Raw genomic sequence first — 16734 nt, 5'->3', positions numbered from 1 at the left:
CATACAAATAAAATAATAATTATAATCAAACACAGCACAACTCATGGGGTTTAATTTGTATTTATTTATTGCTATTTTATGTGTTTGCTTTTATTTGGCTTTACTGGTTTTAGTGTTTTAGGGCTGGCATTAAATTGAGCATTTATACCCTTTCTTGTTTTCTAATACTTTTTGTTTTTTTAAATGTTATCTTTATATGTGCAGCAATTTGGAAGCTGTTTTGTTTATAAAAATATGTTTTATATAGATAAATAAAAAGGATTTGGATTTGGAAAAGAAATATTTAGGTGCAGAATAAAAGCTCTTAGTTAAGAGGGACAATTTTTGTACCCAATTAAAGGAGTACATACCTCACATTCATTCATTTATAGACAGTTATGTTGTTTTTGAATTCTGAACGTCAATCTCTGTTAATTTTTGACCCCCTGCCAGTCCCAGTCTGTACCAGGTCTGCTCTGGTCCTGTATCGGCCTGGTGCAGAGGATTAAGGTCTAATTGGGTGGAGCGGGGGTGGGTGGCAGTGGCTCCTGAGTGTGAGTGGAATTCCCAGAGACGGCGCTTGGTTCTGGGTCTGTCGGAGGAGTGTGAGGGGGGTCAGTGCTGGACGTGGGCACAGGTCTGTCTGCTTCTGACCCGCCAGACCAGCCTCTCTGTGGGGCAGCTGGTGCGAACTGGGTGAACTCTCAGGAGGGGAGGAGAGGCGTCTGATGTTGAGCTGAAATTGAACCTGCTGTTAAGATAATTTTTTCCATTAGATTTACAATTTAAAATCTCATTGAATTTCTCACTTTGAATTTTTTTAAACTATGAATTATTTTTATTCTGAATGGCATTTGATGAAATTTAAAATGTACATTTTCAAAGTGCTTAAAATTCATTATCAAAAATCAAATAAATCACCTTTTAAATATTCAGCACAGATATTTTAAGTCCTTAAATTCAACAGTAAAAATTCAGAGTGTAAAATTGCAACAAAGATCCAAGATGCCAAGGCAGAAGCAATCGATCCACAGTGATGCAGTCTAATTTCGTAGCAAGCAGGAAATGGTTTAGTGAACCAGTCTCAGTCTGATTGGTCAGAATTAGCCTCATTAATCCATCCATCATCATCACCTTTAATTCTTTAAGTGTAAACTCCACCCACAGATGAGAATGACCAATAGGAAACAGTCTCTGTCCTCCTCACTCACATGATCGATTACTTCTGCCTTGGCATCTTGGATCTTTGCTGTGAAATTTTTCACTCTGAATTTTGCACTGAGGTTTAATCTATCCTGTGTAACAAGCAGGTGGCAGACCCTCCACTGGAAATGTTACACCTTTAATGGAAAATTATTTGGATTGTATTGATAGTTTACCTGCATAGCCAGTCAAGAGTACATGCTTCTCCAGTACTTTACAAAGACATGTCGTTGGGCTGGGTGATTTGGTGATAAAATCGAATCGTTACTATTCCTGTAAATACTATTTGGGTAAAATCGCCACATCTTGATCTACTAAATTTTCTCTTGAATGTAGACAAAGACACCTTCTCCTTCTTAAACCTCCTATTGGTTGATCTTGTCAATGACAAATTGCAAAAGTGTGCATATTCAGAAGAAGCAGATGACTGTAGTCGTCTCTTCAAGGCAATATAAATGTGCTTTAAAAGTAAATAAATGAATGAAAAGTTTAAATGAATTGAAATTGTTATCTGATTGTGGCTCTCAGGGAATCTTATTGCCAAAATCTAAATGAGAGGCATCTGATAATTGGGTCAAAATTTAATCTACTGTTATTGAAAAGTAAAAAAAGTTGCAGTTTTTCAGTTGCATGTTATTGACAGTGTGTAAAGAGATGTATTCTGGACACTGGTTTTATTTATGTAAGTTCAGGTGGGTATGATTGACAGGTGGATTAGCCAATCAGGTACACTCATAGTCTATTCTTATTAAAACAAATGTTACTGCTTACAAGGAAAAAAAACGCAGGGTCTGAAAAACTTTGTGGATTTCAGTAGAATCAGACCTCACCAGACCTCTGCCATTTTTCAGTGAAACAATTCTTGAACCTGTAGATGTGGGCAGTGTGTTATGTTTAATATGGTACCAATTCAAGAAGAAAAAAATGAGTTGGCTTGAAGTTTGCATTGACTAAAACTAGCCCCAAACAAAAAATGCATTCATTCTTTTAACAAATCAACTTAATCTCCTGTTTCCTCCTCTGAGTACACTAACAGTTTTGTGTGTCTGCAGATGTGGACGAGTGCCAGGCCATTCCCGGGCTGTGTCAGGGGGGGAACTGCATCAACACCGTGGGCTCTTTTGAATGCAAATGTCCCGCCGGTCACAAGTTCAACGAAATCACGCAAAAATGTGAAGGTAAGCGCCCTCAAAACCACCGTGACGTCCAAACACGGCTGAGTCTAAGTGTGGGGAGCAATGACAAGGCAGAGTCAACTGGTTTCACATAGAGAGAGGTTAATGAGTGAGTACAAACCCACATCCGGAGAGTTGTGGTGAGGTTAGCGTCACCTCAGTCTGAAGCAGGTTTGAAGGGACAGACCACACGTATGGCTCTTACGGACTCTCCTTGTTACTGTGAACGGTATTGTACAAAACAAGCCTGAATTAACACTGCTAACACTTAAGATCCAGTCATGTGTAATTGTCAATGATTGGCTTGAGTATTTTTATTTTCGGTCCACAGCCAATTATGTGTCAGTAAAGTCTTGTGGTTTGGAGCAGGATTCAGGCTTTGGTGGAATAAACTGAGCTATTTTCTTTTTAAATGTCAGTGATTTAAGGTCTTGCTTATGTTAAATAAAAAAAAAAAAGCTAAAATAAAAAAGTAAAATGTAAAATCAATACTGAAAACCTTTTTTTAATTTAGTTTTTAAATAAAATTTTGTAGTTTCTGTATAGATTCTGTACACCTGACTGTGCGACAGGTGTGTTGGAGGAGAGGTACTTATCTGAGGAAGGTTAATAGGGCCAAAATGTTGTACAAATAAAAGTGAGACAGTGAGTGAGAACCTTCTTATAAACCTTCAGATAAAGCTGAATCAAAATTCAAAACTGATTAATATGTGGAAAGAATCACAGTTTTTTTTCTCCCATATCTCCCAGATGAAAGATGAATTGATTAAAGATGAGTTGATGTATATAAAATTCACTCAATAATAATATTAAATCAACTGCATTAAGAACAGAAGTAAAAATGTACTAGTAGTAGATACTTTTACTTTACTTCATTCATTGAAATAAAGCAGTAGCACAAGCAGTAGTATCAATACACATTTTTATGTATTGTAATAATGTACATCCATCCATCCATTTTCTTCTGCTTATCCGGGGCTGGGTCACGGGGGCAGCAGTCTAAGCAGGGACTCTCAGACTTCTTTCACCCCGGACACTTCCTTCAACTCCTCCGGGGGGACCCCAAGGCTTTCCCAGGCCAGCTGAGAGACATAGTCCCTCCAGCGTGTCCTGGGTCTGCCCCGGGGCCTCCTTCCGAAGGAGCTTGCCCGGAACAAGTCCTGAGGGAGGCGCCCAGGAGGCATCCGGAACAGATGCCCGAGCCATCTCAGCTGGCGAATACTGTACATATTGTGTCCAAATTGGCTATGAAGCTGGAAACTATTGCTATCTTGCTTTTCTTCTAAGTATTTTTTTTTCATTCAAAGTCCACATTGTAAAATCACCACTTTGAGACAAATTCAGGCCAATGCACGCTGTCTGTATTTAATGATAATAAAATATTCTATCTATTACTTACCTGAAAGAACTTGGACTGCACTTTTGGAAAACCAAACAAACAAACGAAAAAACTGTTTTAAAGTTGTGCAGGTGCCCAGAAATACATGCATATGCCAAAGCGCCAAGTGCCAAGTGAGCACAAGGGGAAGTTAACTTTAGACACATAGACTTCCCCCTTTTGTGGATGGAAAACCGGGTAATGCCACTTTTTATGTACCTGTACAGTCTCAGAATTGCCTCCCCAATTAACCAGGTAAACTTTTGAGGTAGAACCATACAGCTTTTGTTTCCTCTTAAGTGTTTCTAGGTGTTAAATACAGTTCACGTGCAGAATACAAGAAATCTTTGACAATGTCCAAGATAAAGTAAGCTTAATATTCATTTAGGTGCAACTCTTTCTCTCTCCTCCAACACTGGAAAACTTCAGGAGACAGCGCACTTCTTTCTTACTGTAATTTGTATATACTTTAAAGTGCAATTTAATATCCTGTGACATGCCCTGTTTCCTCTGACGCTGCCAACAAGAGGCTTTAGTTGCTTTCACAGACATCCCTGCTTCATGTTAGTCTAATTGATCACAGTTCTGTTTTGTAGAAAGAGAATTTGAATTTCAGATTAACGAGGCCTCTCCTCTTTCTCTCTCTCTTCCTCGCTCTCTGTCCTATTCTCTCTATCGCTCTCCCGCTCTCTCTTCCTCAATCACTCTCTCGTCCTGCCTCTGCCATCTCATCTCTGCCTTCTCTTCCTTCCCGCCTCTCTCTCTCCCTCTTTTCCTATTTCTCCCTTCCTTCCCACTTTTCTCTCTCTCCTTATTTCCCCCTCTCTCTCCCTCTCTTACTCCCCCTCTCTCCATCTTTCTCTTTCTTTCCCTCTACTCTGCAACCTCTCTCTCCCTCTTTTACTCTCCCTCCATCTTTCTTCCCCCCATCTCTCCCCCTCTTTTACTCTCCCTCCTTCTCTCTTCCTCTCTGCCTCTTTCTCTCTCCCCCTCCCTTTTTCTCTCTTTCTGTATTTCCCTATCACTCTTGATATATCTCCCTCCCTCTCTCCCTCTTTCCCTCTCTTTCTCTCCCTCTACCCTGCAACCTCTCCCTCTCTCTTTCCCTCTTTCTCTGTCTCTCTCCCTCTCTTTCTGTCTCTTTCCCTCCCTCCTTCTCTCTCCCTCTACCCCCACCCTCGCTCTTTCTCATTCTCTATCATTCTTTCACTCCTTCACTTTCCCTCTCTTTTTACAACCCTCTCTCATTTTCCTATCTTTCTCCCTCTTTCCCTCTCCCTCCCTTTCCTTCTCTCTATTTCTCTCTCTTTCTATCCCACTCTCCCTCTCTCCCTCTCTTTCTCTCCATCTACCCTGCAACATCTCTCCCTATCTCTTTCCCTCATTTTCTGTCTCTCTTTCTCTCTTTCTGTCTCTTTCCCTCCCCCTTTCTCTCTCACTCTACCCCCTCTCTCTTCCTCTCCTGCTACCCTGCAACCTCTCTCCCTCACTTACTCTTTCTCCTCTCCTTTTCCCTCTCTCTTTCTGTTTCTCTATCATTCTTTCACTCCTTCACTTTCCCTCTCATTCTGTACCCCTCTCTCATTTTCCTCATTTCTTTCCCTCTCCATCCCTCTCTTTCTCTCTTTCTATACCTCTATCGCCCTTTCTCTTTCCCCCTCTCTCTCTTTGTCTTCCTCTCTTCCTCTCTGTCTGTGCAGACTTGGACGAGTGCTCGAACATCCCCGGGATCTGCGGTGTGGGGGAGTGCTCCAACACAGTGGGCAGTTACTTCTGCAAGTGTCCCCAGGGCTACTACACGTCGGCGGACGGTTCCAGGTGCTTAGGTGAGCCATCCATCAGGCCGGTGCTTCACATGACACGGCTCTCAGTTCAAATGGACGCGGATGACGTTTCTATGGAAAGTCCTATGATTTATTGACTCACCAGGATTAGTCACGGAAGTCTATATAGGAAGTCCAGTAGTCGAGAAACATGAGGTAGTCTAAGGTGGAGAACACAATAGACAAATGACACTTAATCATAACACACATGTTTCTAGTTCTTTTATAGCCACAAATGTATTTTGTTTAACCTATAGCTGCTCCCTTAAAGTCCTATACGATGCGTTATATTGGCACATTAATCTTGGCATGGAGCATTGTGTTACTTACTGTGTAAATAATGTATTAGAAGACTGAAACATAAAACACACTAGTATAGTTATATGTAGGGATGCACCGATATGATCATGGATAGCGGTGCCGATATTGGCTCAGCTATCGGTCCAAGGGCCTGTTTACATGAAAACGCTTGTGGGTAAAAATGACAAGATATTTAGAAATGCAAAAATCTGAAACCACACTCCAGAGTGGAAAAGTTGAATATGCTCCAGCGTAGCGTTTCCGTCTACACTGCCCAAGACGCAAAACTCATGTTGCGTACACATTTACGTCACATACAGTACACAGAAACATGGCCTGCATACCCAATCGAATTCCAGATACTTTTGCGTCACCGTGTGCATGCAGATTTCCTCCCAAAAACGCTTGTCTGAAATGCAGAATAAAAAGTGAAGATGCAATGCCACTTTTGCATCTTCTGTTCAGACTGTCATCATATAAACAGCCCAAGATATTGGTTCACTCTGTATCTCATTTTGGTCTATAAATTGGTGTAATAAGATGATTTACTGACGAATATTGGCCCAAAACACCTTGATGTTCTGTAGTTTTTTTATATGATGAATACGTTAATATTTAATCATTTGCCATTTGTGTTTAAAGGAAATAAATTATATATTCAATCTATGCTCTGGTATTGGTTCATATCGCAACTCTGCAGATACTTAAAGCTGAAGTATTTACATCGGTACTGGAACGTAAAATGCTGGATCGTGCATCCCTAGTTATATAGTATGTGTATATTATATAGTATATTGTCTATATTCATACATATTCAATATTCAATTCAATATTTGTTACTTTAATCGTAATCAAAATATTCACAGGCATGTTTTAGAGTTTACAGATTGCCATAATTTCATCCAAATTTTCTGAGAAATAAAATATTAGCCCAGGCTTATGAGGATTATAACATGATGTAGTTAGTTTAACACAATGTAAGACCCTATAGATACCTTGATAAAGCTATATTATAGGGTTAGGGTTTATATTTAGTGTGTAGTTTTAAGGATCTTAACTTGAATAAGGACAGATGGCTCGTTCTAATGTGTTAAACTTGTACATATTTCAATTATTCACTATACTGTATTAAGCACCAATCTACGACCTTCGATCAGCCCTCTGCTTTGTCTGTGTTTAGATATATGGCCCTTGATGAACAAAGTTTGGACACCCCTGCCCTATAGGAACAGTCACAGCCATTGATTTCGTCCATTGGTTTCAGTCATGTTTTGCGACTGAATGAAATCAGTTTGTCTTTTCCAACAATAAGCATTGATGAAAACCAAAGAACTGAACCTCAAACCATCTGGCCAATGGGCAAATTCTTCCATTGTTGTTGCTCTGTTCTTGTTGAGTCAGATCTACTTTACAACAATGTTTTGATGTTTTACCTCTTTACAAATTAAGTCTGCAGAAACAACTCTGAATACTATAACTATTTACAATATACTATTTTCTGGTCACAGTGAGTTAGAAAAATCAAAGCAGTGGTGTAGTGTCTGGTTTAAATGCATTAGATTTTCCATTCCGCTTTGGTTTTGGTTTCATTCTTGGCACTAAAAGAAAGAGCAGGTTCCAGTCCAGGGAATGTAGGTCAACCGTTGGACGATCGTTTGTTTTTCCACAACAATCAGATGTGTGCACTTTGAACCAAAAAGAAGTAATCACAGAGAGAAACGAAGAGGCTTTCAGATTAACTAAGAATATTTAAGATTTAATGAGGCTACAGAGTGGACCTTCATTTGAGACGCAGCTGTAGCTCGGTGGTCAGATTGGCAGCCCCACTTCTGTCACTCTACCCCAAGGCAGCTGTGGCTATAATAGTAGTTTACCACCACCACTTTTGGAGTAAGTGAAAATCCTGTTTTTTTATTGAAGGTTTCAGCTTTATGCTCCCACCATTGACTGTATACGTAACTCTGGCTCCAATTGACTTTAAAAAATTGGCACTCTCTCTGTAACTGTTGTCATTTTGGTTTTAAAATCTATTTTAACCTTACACTTTACATCTGATCTAGGCGTTGTACAGCTCCCGGGCCACATACGGTCTTTGGTTTAAGATAATTTGGAATTACAAAAAAAATACATTTTATAGGGATATAACAATAACCCAAAAATCGTGATATCGTATCGTCAAAAGTCACACAATAATATCATGGATTGTCACACTATATTGAATCGAAGTTTTTGGTTTTATAGACGCAACAGCTAATAAACATCGGGAACTACATATCCCATGTTTCATTTCAGTGCAGAAACATGAAGAAACATGTTTTTGGGATTATGATGGAAATAATTCACACCAAAATCTTGTCAAGGTATTTTAAAAGCAAAAAATGTCCCATCTACAATTATATTAGCATCTTCAAAATATCGCAATAGATATTGTACTGTGAGATACATATCGTGATAATATCGTAGATTTGGATATTGTTATATCCCTAACATTTTATAATTTTACCTCATGCATGGACTAAAGCTGCATTGCATTTATTTAGTGGTGTTTTTCTTAAATTACATATTTTGTAGGGCAACCTCACTTTTTCATTGCTTAGTCATAATATAAACTCTTACTAGTCTGACCAGCTCGTCAAAACAATGCTATTTACTCAGTTTTATAAAGAAATACAATTAATATTATGCAGAATTGAGTCAAGCATTTTGGCCCGGCCATCCATAATTTCTGTTTCTCGTGTGGCCCCATGGAAAAAATAGCCCACCCGAGGTTTACATGATACTGGTGTTTTTATTTCACTATTTTGTCCATAAATAAATTCCTATTCCTAAGTATGAAGCTACAAATTCACCCCAATTCACAACTGCTTAGCCTGATCACTGCCTGACCTTTCAGCATTAGGATTCGTTTGGTCAACAGTAAGCGGGTACTTTTTTTATTTAACCAATCACTGCTATTTGGTCATGATGTATGTAATGCGCCGCTAACGGGGCTAACTGGTATATTAAGCTTTTCCCAAATCCTGTAGGAAGAAGGGCAATAACATCTTTCCCCTTGATAAAATTCACCAAACGTTCTCTTTGTTTCGGCTTTAAATCCTCGATCTCGGGAATCGTTGCCAGCACAGAATATATGAGTTTTTGCTGATTGGCTGGTGCCCGAACTTGCACTTCCGGGGTTTTTGCGAACCGTCTAGTTTATTCTAACAACTGCTAGCCTCGTGAGCTTCATTTGACTAGAGCCGCTATCAGGAACATCACACTCCCTTAGTCCATGTGCTTATACAGTCTGTGGTTCACACATTTGTTGGGTTGTGGAAATGGTTAATGTTAGGCCCTGGTTTTAAGGTTATGTTTAAGGTGAAATCCAGAGTGAGTGTGGAGTTGTGGATTTACAAATATATTTTTTAAATGTGAAAACATGGCACATATGCTCCCTTTCACTGGACAGATGTGAGTCACACTGTATTCAAAGTGATGTGGGCTCTGACAGGTACTATTGCTCTCTGCTGTGAGGACTTCAGCTCTGATAAATAATGATGATTATGTCCACACCAAATGGATGAACTGTTGACACTCTTGAATTATGGAGAGTCCAGTTTTTCAAAAAGGGTAAAACATGACGAGGGTGTGTTACAATGACAAAGGCATTGCTCATAGCTAATACAGTGATCGGGCCCTAGTTCTGAACTCCGATAGAAAACTGTCTGGGCTTTCACTGCATGACCCATAAAACCTGTTAAAGATGTAATTCGTAACATTTCTAGAGGAGGGTCCGCCACCTGCTTATCACCATGGAAATGTTATTGCTTTGTCTAGAATGTTCCACAGTATAGATTAAACCAATCAGTCACAAGGGAGATGCACAGTTACAGCACTATGCTACATTACCATTCAGATCTGTGGAGAGGCACCCATATACACAGGAGGAATTAATGTATTTTGGAGCGATAGAAACACTCCTAATAAATAATATTAGATGTTTAAAGGTGTACTGTGTAACTTTTCTGATGGAGTGTTTGTCATATGGTTCTCTCCATGCAGATATTATTGCTTTGTCTGGAATATTTCACAGTATAATATTAAACCCAGAGTTCCCACAGTCATGAAAATCCTGGAAAAGTCATAGAAATTCAAAATGTCATTTTCCAAGCCTGGAAAAGTCATGGAATTTTGTAGGTATTTTTGAGCTATAAAACCACCTGTAATTGAATAAATGTAAGGTAGAGCTGTTTAATGTCATACTGTGGAACATTCCAGGCAGAGCCATGACATCTCCATAGAAACAAGCAGGTGACAGACCCCCTACCAAAAAGTTACACAGTGCACCTTTAATGTCATACCATGGAACATTTCAGGCAAACCAATGACATCTCCATGGAGACAAGAAGGTAGCGGACCCTTCACCAGAAAAGTTACAGTGCACCTTTAAGATTGATTTCTAAGTAGTATATCGCAAAAAACTAAAATCTAGCCAAGTTAAGATGATTTGAATTAAGAAAGTTTTATCATGATTTAAGAAAATTTCACTTGACAAGTAAAATGATCTACCAACAGAACAAGACTTTTTGTACTTAAAAAATGAAAATACATCTTGCTACACTTAAGATAAGAAACTAAATCTAATTTTCCTGGAATTAAGAAAAACACCCTTATTCCATTGGTAGATCTTTTTTCTTGTCAAGTTGAATCTACTCAGATAAAGTCAAATGTTCTTACTGTAATTAAGTCATTTTAAGTTACCCAGATATTGCTTTTTTCAGTGTACAGATCCAACTGTTTCCTCACATATTGCAAATGATAAACGAGAATAACTTTTTGCTGTGATTAGAGCAATTTTTCATACCCATAGTAACTTCTGTTGTGAGTGATCGCATGTTTCTTTTGCTATTGCACAGTCTTTCCCATTGCATGATTTATCGCAACATCAAAATACCCCAAAAACAAGAACTACATATCCAACCACGCCCAGACAAATCAGCAGGGACCATTACAAATCCGGCACGTTTTACTCCATTTGACCCAAAACAGACTCATGAAGAATTTGGGTCAGCGAGGATCATTAATACAACCTCATATTCACATGTGCGTGCGCTGTCTACCCCCCAGAAGAGGATGTTTGTGAGAGAGGAATGTCTGAGGATTTAGCCAGAAATCTCAGTTGCCAAAGATTTCATACAGCCCCCCAAAGCGTATTTTGTTTTGGTTATTTTTAAAGCAACACCGTGTAACTTTTCTAGTAGAGGGTCCACCACTAGTTTTCCTGTAAAGTTCTGCAGTATGGCATTTAATTTTCCTATTGCCATGGAGACAAGCAAGCCAAGTTACAAGTCACTGTGGAGAAGTGGGCCAACTTGTAATGTTGTTGTAATAATGCGTGTTTTTGTGGTAGTTTTGAGAAATAATAAGACACGTAATTCAATAAATACAGAATATATTTGTTAATGCCATACTGTGGACATCACCGTGGAGACAAGCTCAACCTGAAAAGTTACACAGTGCAGCTTTAAAGTAACTCCATGCAACTTTTGAGAGGTGGTGTGTCGCAAAAACGACACATGCTTTTCTACATTTTTTCAGTGCAATGAAAACTATGAAATCTAAAATGAGAAAACTTTTATTTTAATCTATTCTTTGGCTAAATGTTACACAGTGTGGCTTTAAATAGCTCAGCAATGGAACTAAGTGAGTCTAAATCTGAAAAGTGGCTCAGGCTCAAACCAAAGTGTTGATGATTTGATGTCACAATATCAAATTTTAGTGTTATTATTATTACTGAAATCTTGTTTTGTTTTTTGTTTATGCACTCTAGTTTATAAATTACTATTTTTGGGAGTATAAATCAAATAATAGACCACCTTGAGTATGATATGCATGAAATTATAAAGCCGTTTTAAAGCAGACATATTATAAAATCGTCTTTTTAGAGCTTTTACTAATGTTATAGTTGTTTCCTCTCACCATTTACACCCTCAAAGTGTATTTGCCAGGTCGTATTTGGCACTGGATTTTTCTAACACAGAAATTAGTGAACTATTTTCTTTTATTAAGTCGTTTCAGATGATTATTGCAGTTTAAAATGTGCAAAATATAACATAATGATCCATAGGTGTCATAGATTATAGCTGTATAGCACAATAACATCACGTCATCATCCTTAAATTTTGTAAAACGTGAGGGGTTTTACACAGGAACAGAACATTTGTCCAAAAATAAGGTTTAGTTAAAAGTGGACTTGTTTTGTTAATAAAACTTTTTGACACAAACAGTACATGAAGTAGCCTAAGTACTCTGTCTGCACGTGCGTAAGCAGGAAGTACTGACCCCCGTTTGCACTCTCGATTCATCAGCATTATTTATTATTGTCAAGTGTCACCCCTGCTTAAGCAACGCAATAATGAATCTAACCAAATGTTTTTAGTGTCACCACATGGCTCTGCTCAATGGTCCGGGAGTGAAATTAGACATGAAATATTTAAGATAGTATCATGTTAACAGTTAGACACACTCGCGCCGTGCCAAAAATCTGCAGGATGTAACGTTTGACTCTAGGAAACAGGAAGTTATGGCTATTAAAGAAACATCCCTGTAATTACATGAAAACATAAAGCATCTGTGTTCATTGTATCGCTCGCAGAATATGGATCAGTGCGTCTCAAACTGTGGTTTTGGTTCCACATGTTGAACATATGCTTTGAAATGTCTCACAAGGATTCATTAAAATATTTTATAGGTATTGGACAATAGACAGTATGGCCATCTGTCCCATGTCCTACTTATTTTGGGACTGTACAAGTTTTTGATTAATCCCACGTGAGATTTACGTAATTTTTGCAGAGAAATCAAGCTTATTTGGATGTACAGGCGTTTCAAGGTTGTAATATAATGGCACTTTTTGCTCAATCTCTGTGCATTATGATTAATACAAAATGGAAATCATTTGTGGTTATAGTAGTTTAGCTCTGCTTATTCTTTATTTGTCAGAGACCATGTACAAATGCATTAATCTTACAAAAGAAAACATGATTTGTACCAGATTTAGCTACTGCTACTAGCGATCTGCAGTCCATGGGCAGGTGCACACACACTAAAAGTACACATTGTATCCTCCTGGGACCCGAAGAAAAAGTGTACTTCAATATATATATTTTATTTATAATTTTGCAACATGTCCTCTGTAATGGACACTGAGGACATTTTGGTGTTAAATCCATGTGACCTTAATAATTTAACAAAAACATGACCAACATGTCTGACAAGCTTCTACAGTCACCTCAAAAAGGTTTTAGACTCCCTTTTAATTTCTTAATTTTTATTTATTTATTTTTTAAATCATAGTGCAGCCACAAACTAGCTCCTGTTGAGTTAATTTTTTATCCTGGACATGATAGTACCCTATAATCCCCCAGTCCTATTTAAGCAGAGAAACCTAGTCCCCCCATTAAGAGTCTGTGTCAAAACACTTAAAAGAGACTGGTTAACTCAATGTCCAATAGGGGTGTGCAAAAATATTGAAATATAGATATATCATATCATTTAATGTGATGATACAGAATCGATATTGAGCTCTGTTGTATCGATATGTCATTAAGAGTATTTTTTGGTATATTTTACTACATTATTTAGTTACAGCGCTTCAGTTTTGTTGCTTGTGTAGTGGAAGGAAACTCGTTTATGCAACACTTTTGACATTTTCACTGTTTTGGTGATTAAAATGGGCATTTTTCATATTAACTTTGCTCAAGAATTGGTTTAACAAAGACTTTTATTATCACAGCCATGATTTAGCCTTTATCTTTTATCGAACTGTATCTGAATGATTAGAAATGTATCGTATCGAACCAAAAGCTCACTGTATCAAGATATGCATGCTATCGTGGCCTATGTATCGATGTCTGTATCGTATCGGCAACTTCTTAATGATACCCAGTCCTAATGTCCACTATAAAGGACACAAATGAATGGGCCGGGTCTCAGAAGGATATAAAATATCATAAAATGCAAATACAGATGGTTGGTTATGATTAGGGATGGTACAAGATCTCGTGCCCCAAGATTGTGCACACGTGAGAAAAATGATCTTTTTTCCAAGATTTTTTACCAAGTGTTTATATGTTGGATGAAAAAGCGTCATGTGATGGTGAGCTACAACTCTTATAGTTCCAAAAAGCAGTACTGGAATGGAAACAAAAGTTGTGAGGCCAAAATTGGAAACTGAATCGCTAAATTTATTTTAGGAGTAATGTTAAAGTCTTACCTTGTTTTGTCACCTTGATCTCACACTGACGCCGGCACAGAACCTTGCATGCGTGCCATGACCAGACCTCTTGGCCATCATAAAAACATAATTTGGTTATGGGTTAAAACAGGTCTAGTCCTTGTTTTGTCTTTGGTTTAGTTTTGGTTTAGACTGTAGACCTCTGTTTTGGTCTGGGCTTTTCATGGCTTTCGTTGGTAATCCTCGGTTCAGACCTGTTTTAGTCATGGTTTAGACCTGATTTCATTCTGGATTGTGAATCATAGTTCAGTCTTGGTTGTACCCTGAGCTCTTGATTTCCTTTTGGATGACGCTCAAAGGCTCAGTTTAACTATCTTAGATGAATACATAAATAAATAAATATATTTTTAGTCCAGTTATAGTTAAAATTTGAAAAGTTTGTGTCTCCATTTCTGATGTCAAATTATGGAATGATCTGAGCCTAGATTTTAAGCAATGTTAAGAAGAAATATAAAGGAAGTACACTGATGAACTATGAAAATTTTGTTATTTTGTTAATCTATTGAACACTTGAGTTATTGATAAGTAACAAGAAACTTAATTAGGAAAGGGGATGGGATTAAATAATTTCTACTCTTTCCCACTCCTTTTTGGACATTTTTTGAGATCATCTATTATGACTTGCCTTGTGTTTATACATGTTTAAAAAAATAAATTCATTCATTCAAAATTTTAATCACGACAATACAGACCATTGCTGTTTACATTACAGTTTAAGTGTTGCTAACAGTCTTTCTTTACCCCACAGATGCCCGTGGAGGCTATTGTTTTGGCAGTGTTTTGAACGGACGGTGTGCCAACCAGAATTCACAGCTGTTGACCAGAGTGCAGTGCTGCTGTGACTCTGGGCGCTGCTGGTCCGACGGGTCCACGCCCGAAATGTGCCCCATCCGAGGGTCAGGTGAGTGCCCGGGTTAAGGACTGAGGTTTTCAGGTAGGACCATAGACTGTATACATTACCAGACATAGCTAACCTGCAAGCCGCTGCGTTCCAAACATGAAGTGAGCATGGAGTTGCTTCTGGCTCCATCCACACTGGCTACAATTGACTTTACATTGCTAGATTGTCGCCCCTGTCTCTGTAACTGCTGGAGTGAACCTCCTCAGTTTGGTCTTAAAATGTTCATATTAACCCGCTCTTCATGATCCTGGTGTTTTTATTTCGCTATTTTGTCTTTTTTGTGTTTAACTCTTCATTTGAACTTCATTTGACTGGAGCTGAACGCTGTGGGCAACATCACACTTAGTCCACTTCTGTCATACAATCTATAGTTAGGACTAAATATATAGGCTATAATTATTATAGACTAATGTGATGGTTTCCTCTTCATTTTTTCTAGTCTTGTTTTTAAGGGTGACCTATGCAACTTTTCTGAAGGGTATGACTAGAATGTTCCACAGTATGTTAACAAATAAGACCTGGAAAGGCTTTGCTGAAAGCAGACTCATCTTCACAGATTTGACCTGTTGCCCGGCTTGGTGATGTTACCTCTTTGTATCCATGGAGATATATAAATAATATCATCTTATGGGACATTCTGGGCAAAGCAATAATATCTTCATCCCCTTAAAAAAACTTATAGTGCACCTTTAACATTATACTGTAAATGTCTACCACATAAAAAGTCACATTGAATATTCACAGATTTGACAGTATACAGCTTTATATATTTGTTATTTTTTGTTGTAAAGTTTAAAATAATTCCCACTGATTTTATTACATCGATTCTGTATTTTGGTTTAAACAATGAATAAGTCATCTGTAAATCCCTGTAACATTTAGTTTTGCTTTTCATTCACAGAGGAGTATCAGAAACTGTGCCTGCAGCTTCCTGACGTGGTGGCACCAGGTCGGGTGCCGGGGGTTCCAGATGGTCCTGGGGTCTACCCGTACCCGGTGGGTCCACATACTCCTGTGGGACCTGGTCAAATTCCTGTGGGACCTGGACAGATCCCTGTAGGTCCAGGACCGTATCCAGTGGGTCCTGGTCAAATCCCAATCCAAGGCCCAGGACCAGGACAGTACCCACAATTCCCAACACTACCTCTGCAGCCCCCGCCAGGTTAAAAAAAAAATCTCTTTTCTGTTTCAGATGGTATCACACTCTACAGGGCAATAATATTTAATCTTGACAGTGACAGCTCTTCTCTCAAAAATAGAAATTATCAAATTCAACATTTGTGAATATACCTATTGAATATTTCATGGCAAAGCACAATGTAAATAATTGGAAAATCTGTCTATTAGTACACCTTCACATTCTAGTAAAAATACCAATTCTGTTGCTCACATGGGATGGATAGTTTAAGATAAACCTTTTGTCTAAGAATATATTTCTCTTGAGTATCCAAAATATTCTTCAGTTTTGTTTTATAGTTTTGGATCCCCATTAGCTGCCCATTTAATCGTCGCTAGTCTTTTTGGGGTCCTCTTAAAAATGGCCATTACCAATAGACATTAGTCATACATTTACAATACCAAGAATAATATAAAAGTCTTACAGTAATAAAACTATATTTAGGATAAAGTGAACCTGTGTGGATAGGAAACAATTGCTTTAACCTTTTTTTTTTTTTTTGCTTTATACAGTGTCTGCCATG

The 16734-nt window shown here is 38.2% G+C and overlaps 1 protein-coding gene across 1 annotated transcript in view; it reads left to right on the top strand.

Annotated features, from left to right (window-relative positions):
- fbn1 (fibrillin 1) overlaps positions 1-16734 on the top strand; it is a 194972-nt gene that overhangs the window by 61593 nt on the left and 116645 nt on the right. The window contains exons 8-11 of the mRNA XM_020938886.2: positions 2235-2360; positions 5436-5561; positions 14882-15034; positions 15936-16196. Coding sequence (XP_020794545.2) covers positions 2235-2360; positions 5436-5561; positions 14882-15034; positions 15936-16196 — 666 coding nt within the window. The remainder of the gene's footprint in view (positions 1-2234; positions 2361-5435; positions 5562-14881; positions 15035-15935; positions 16197-16734) is intronic.

This window comes from Boleophthalmus pectinirostris, unplaced genomic scaffold (genome assembly GCF_026225935.1).
Source record: "Boleophthalmus pectinirostris isolate CB_2022bp ecotype Guang Dong unplaced genomic scaffold, ASM2622593v1 HiC_scaffold_19, whole genome shotgun sequence".
NCBI classification, from domain to species: Eukaryota; Metazoa; Chordata; class Actinopteri; order Gobiiformes; family Gobiidae; genus Boleophthalmus; species Boleophthalmus pectinirostris.
The sequence above is the reverse complement of the archived record's forward strand: the minus strand, read 5'-3'. Positions and strand labels throughout refer to the sequence as shown.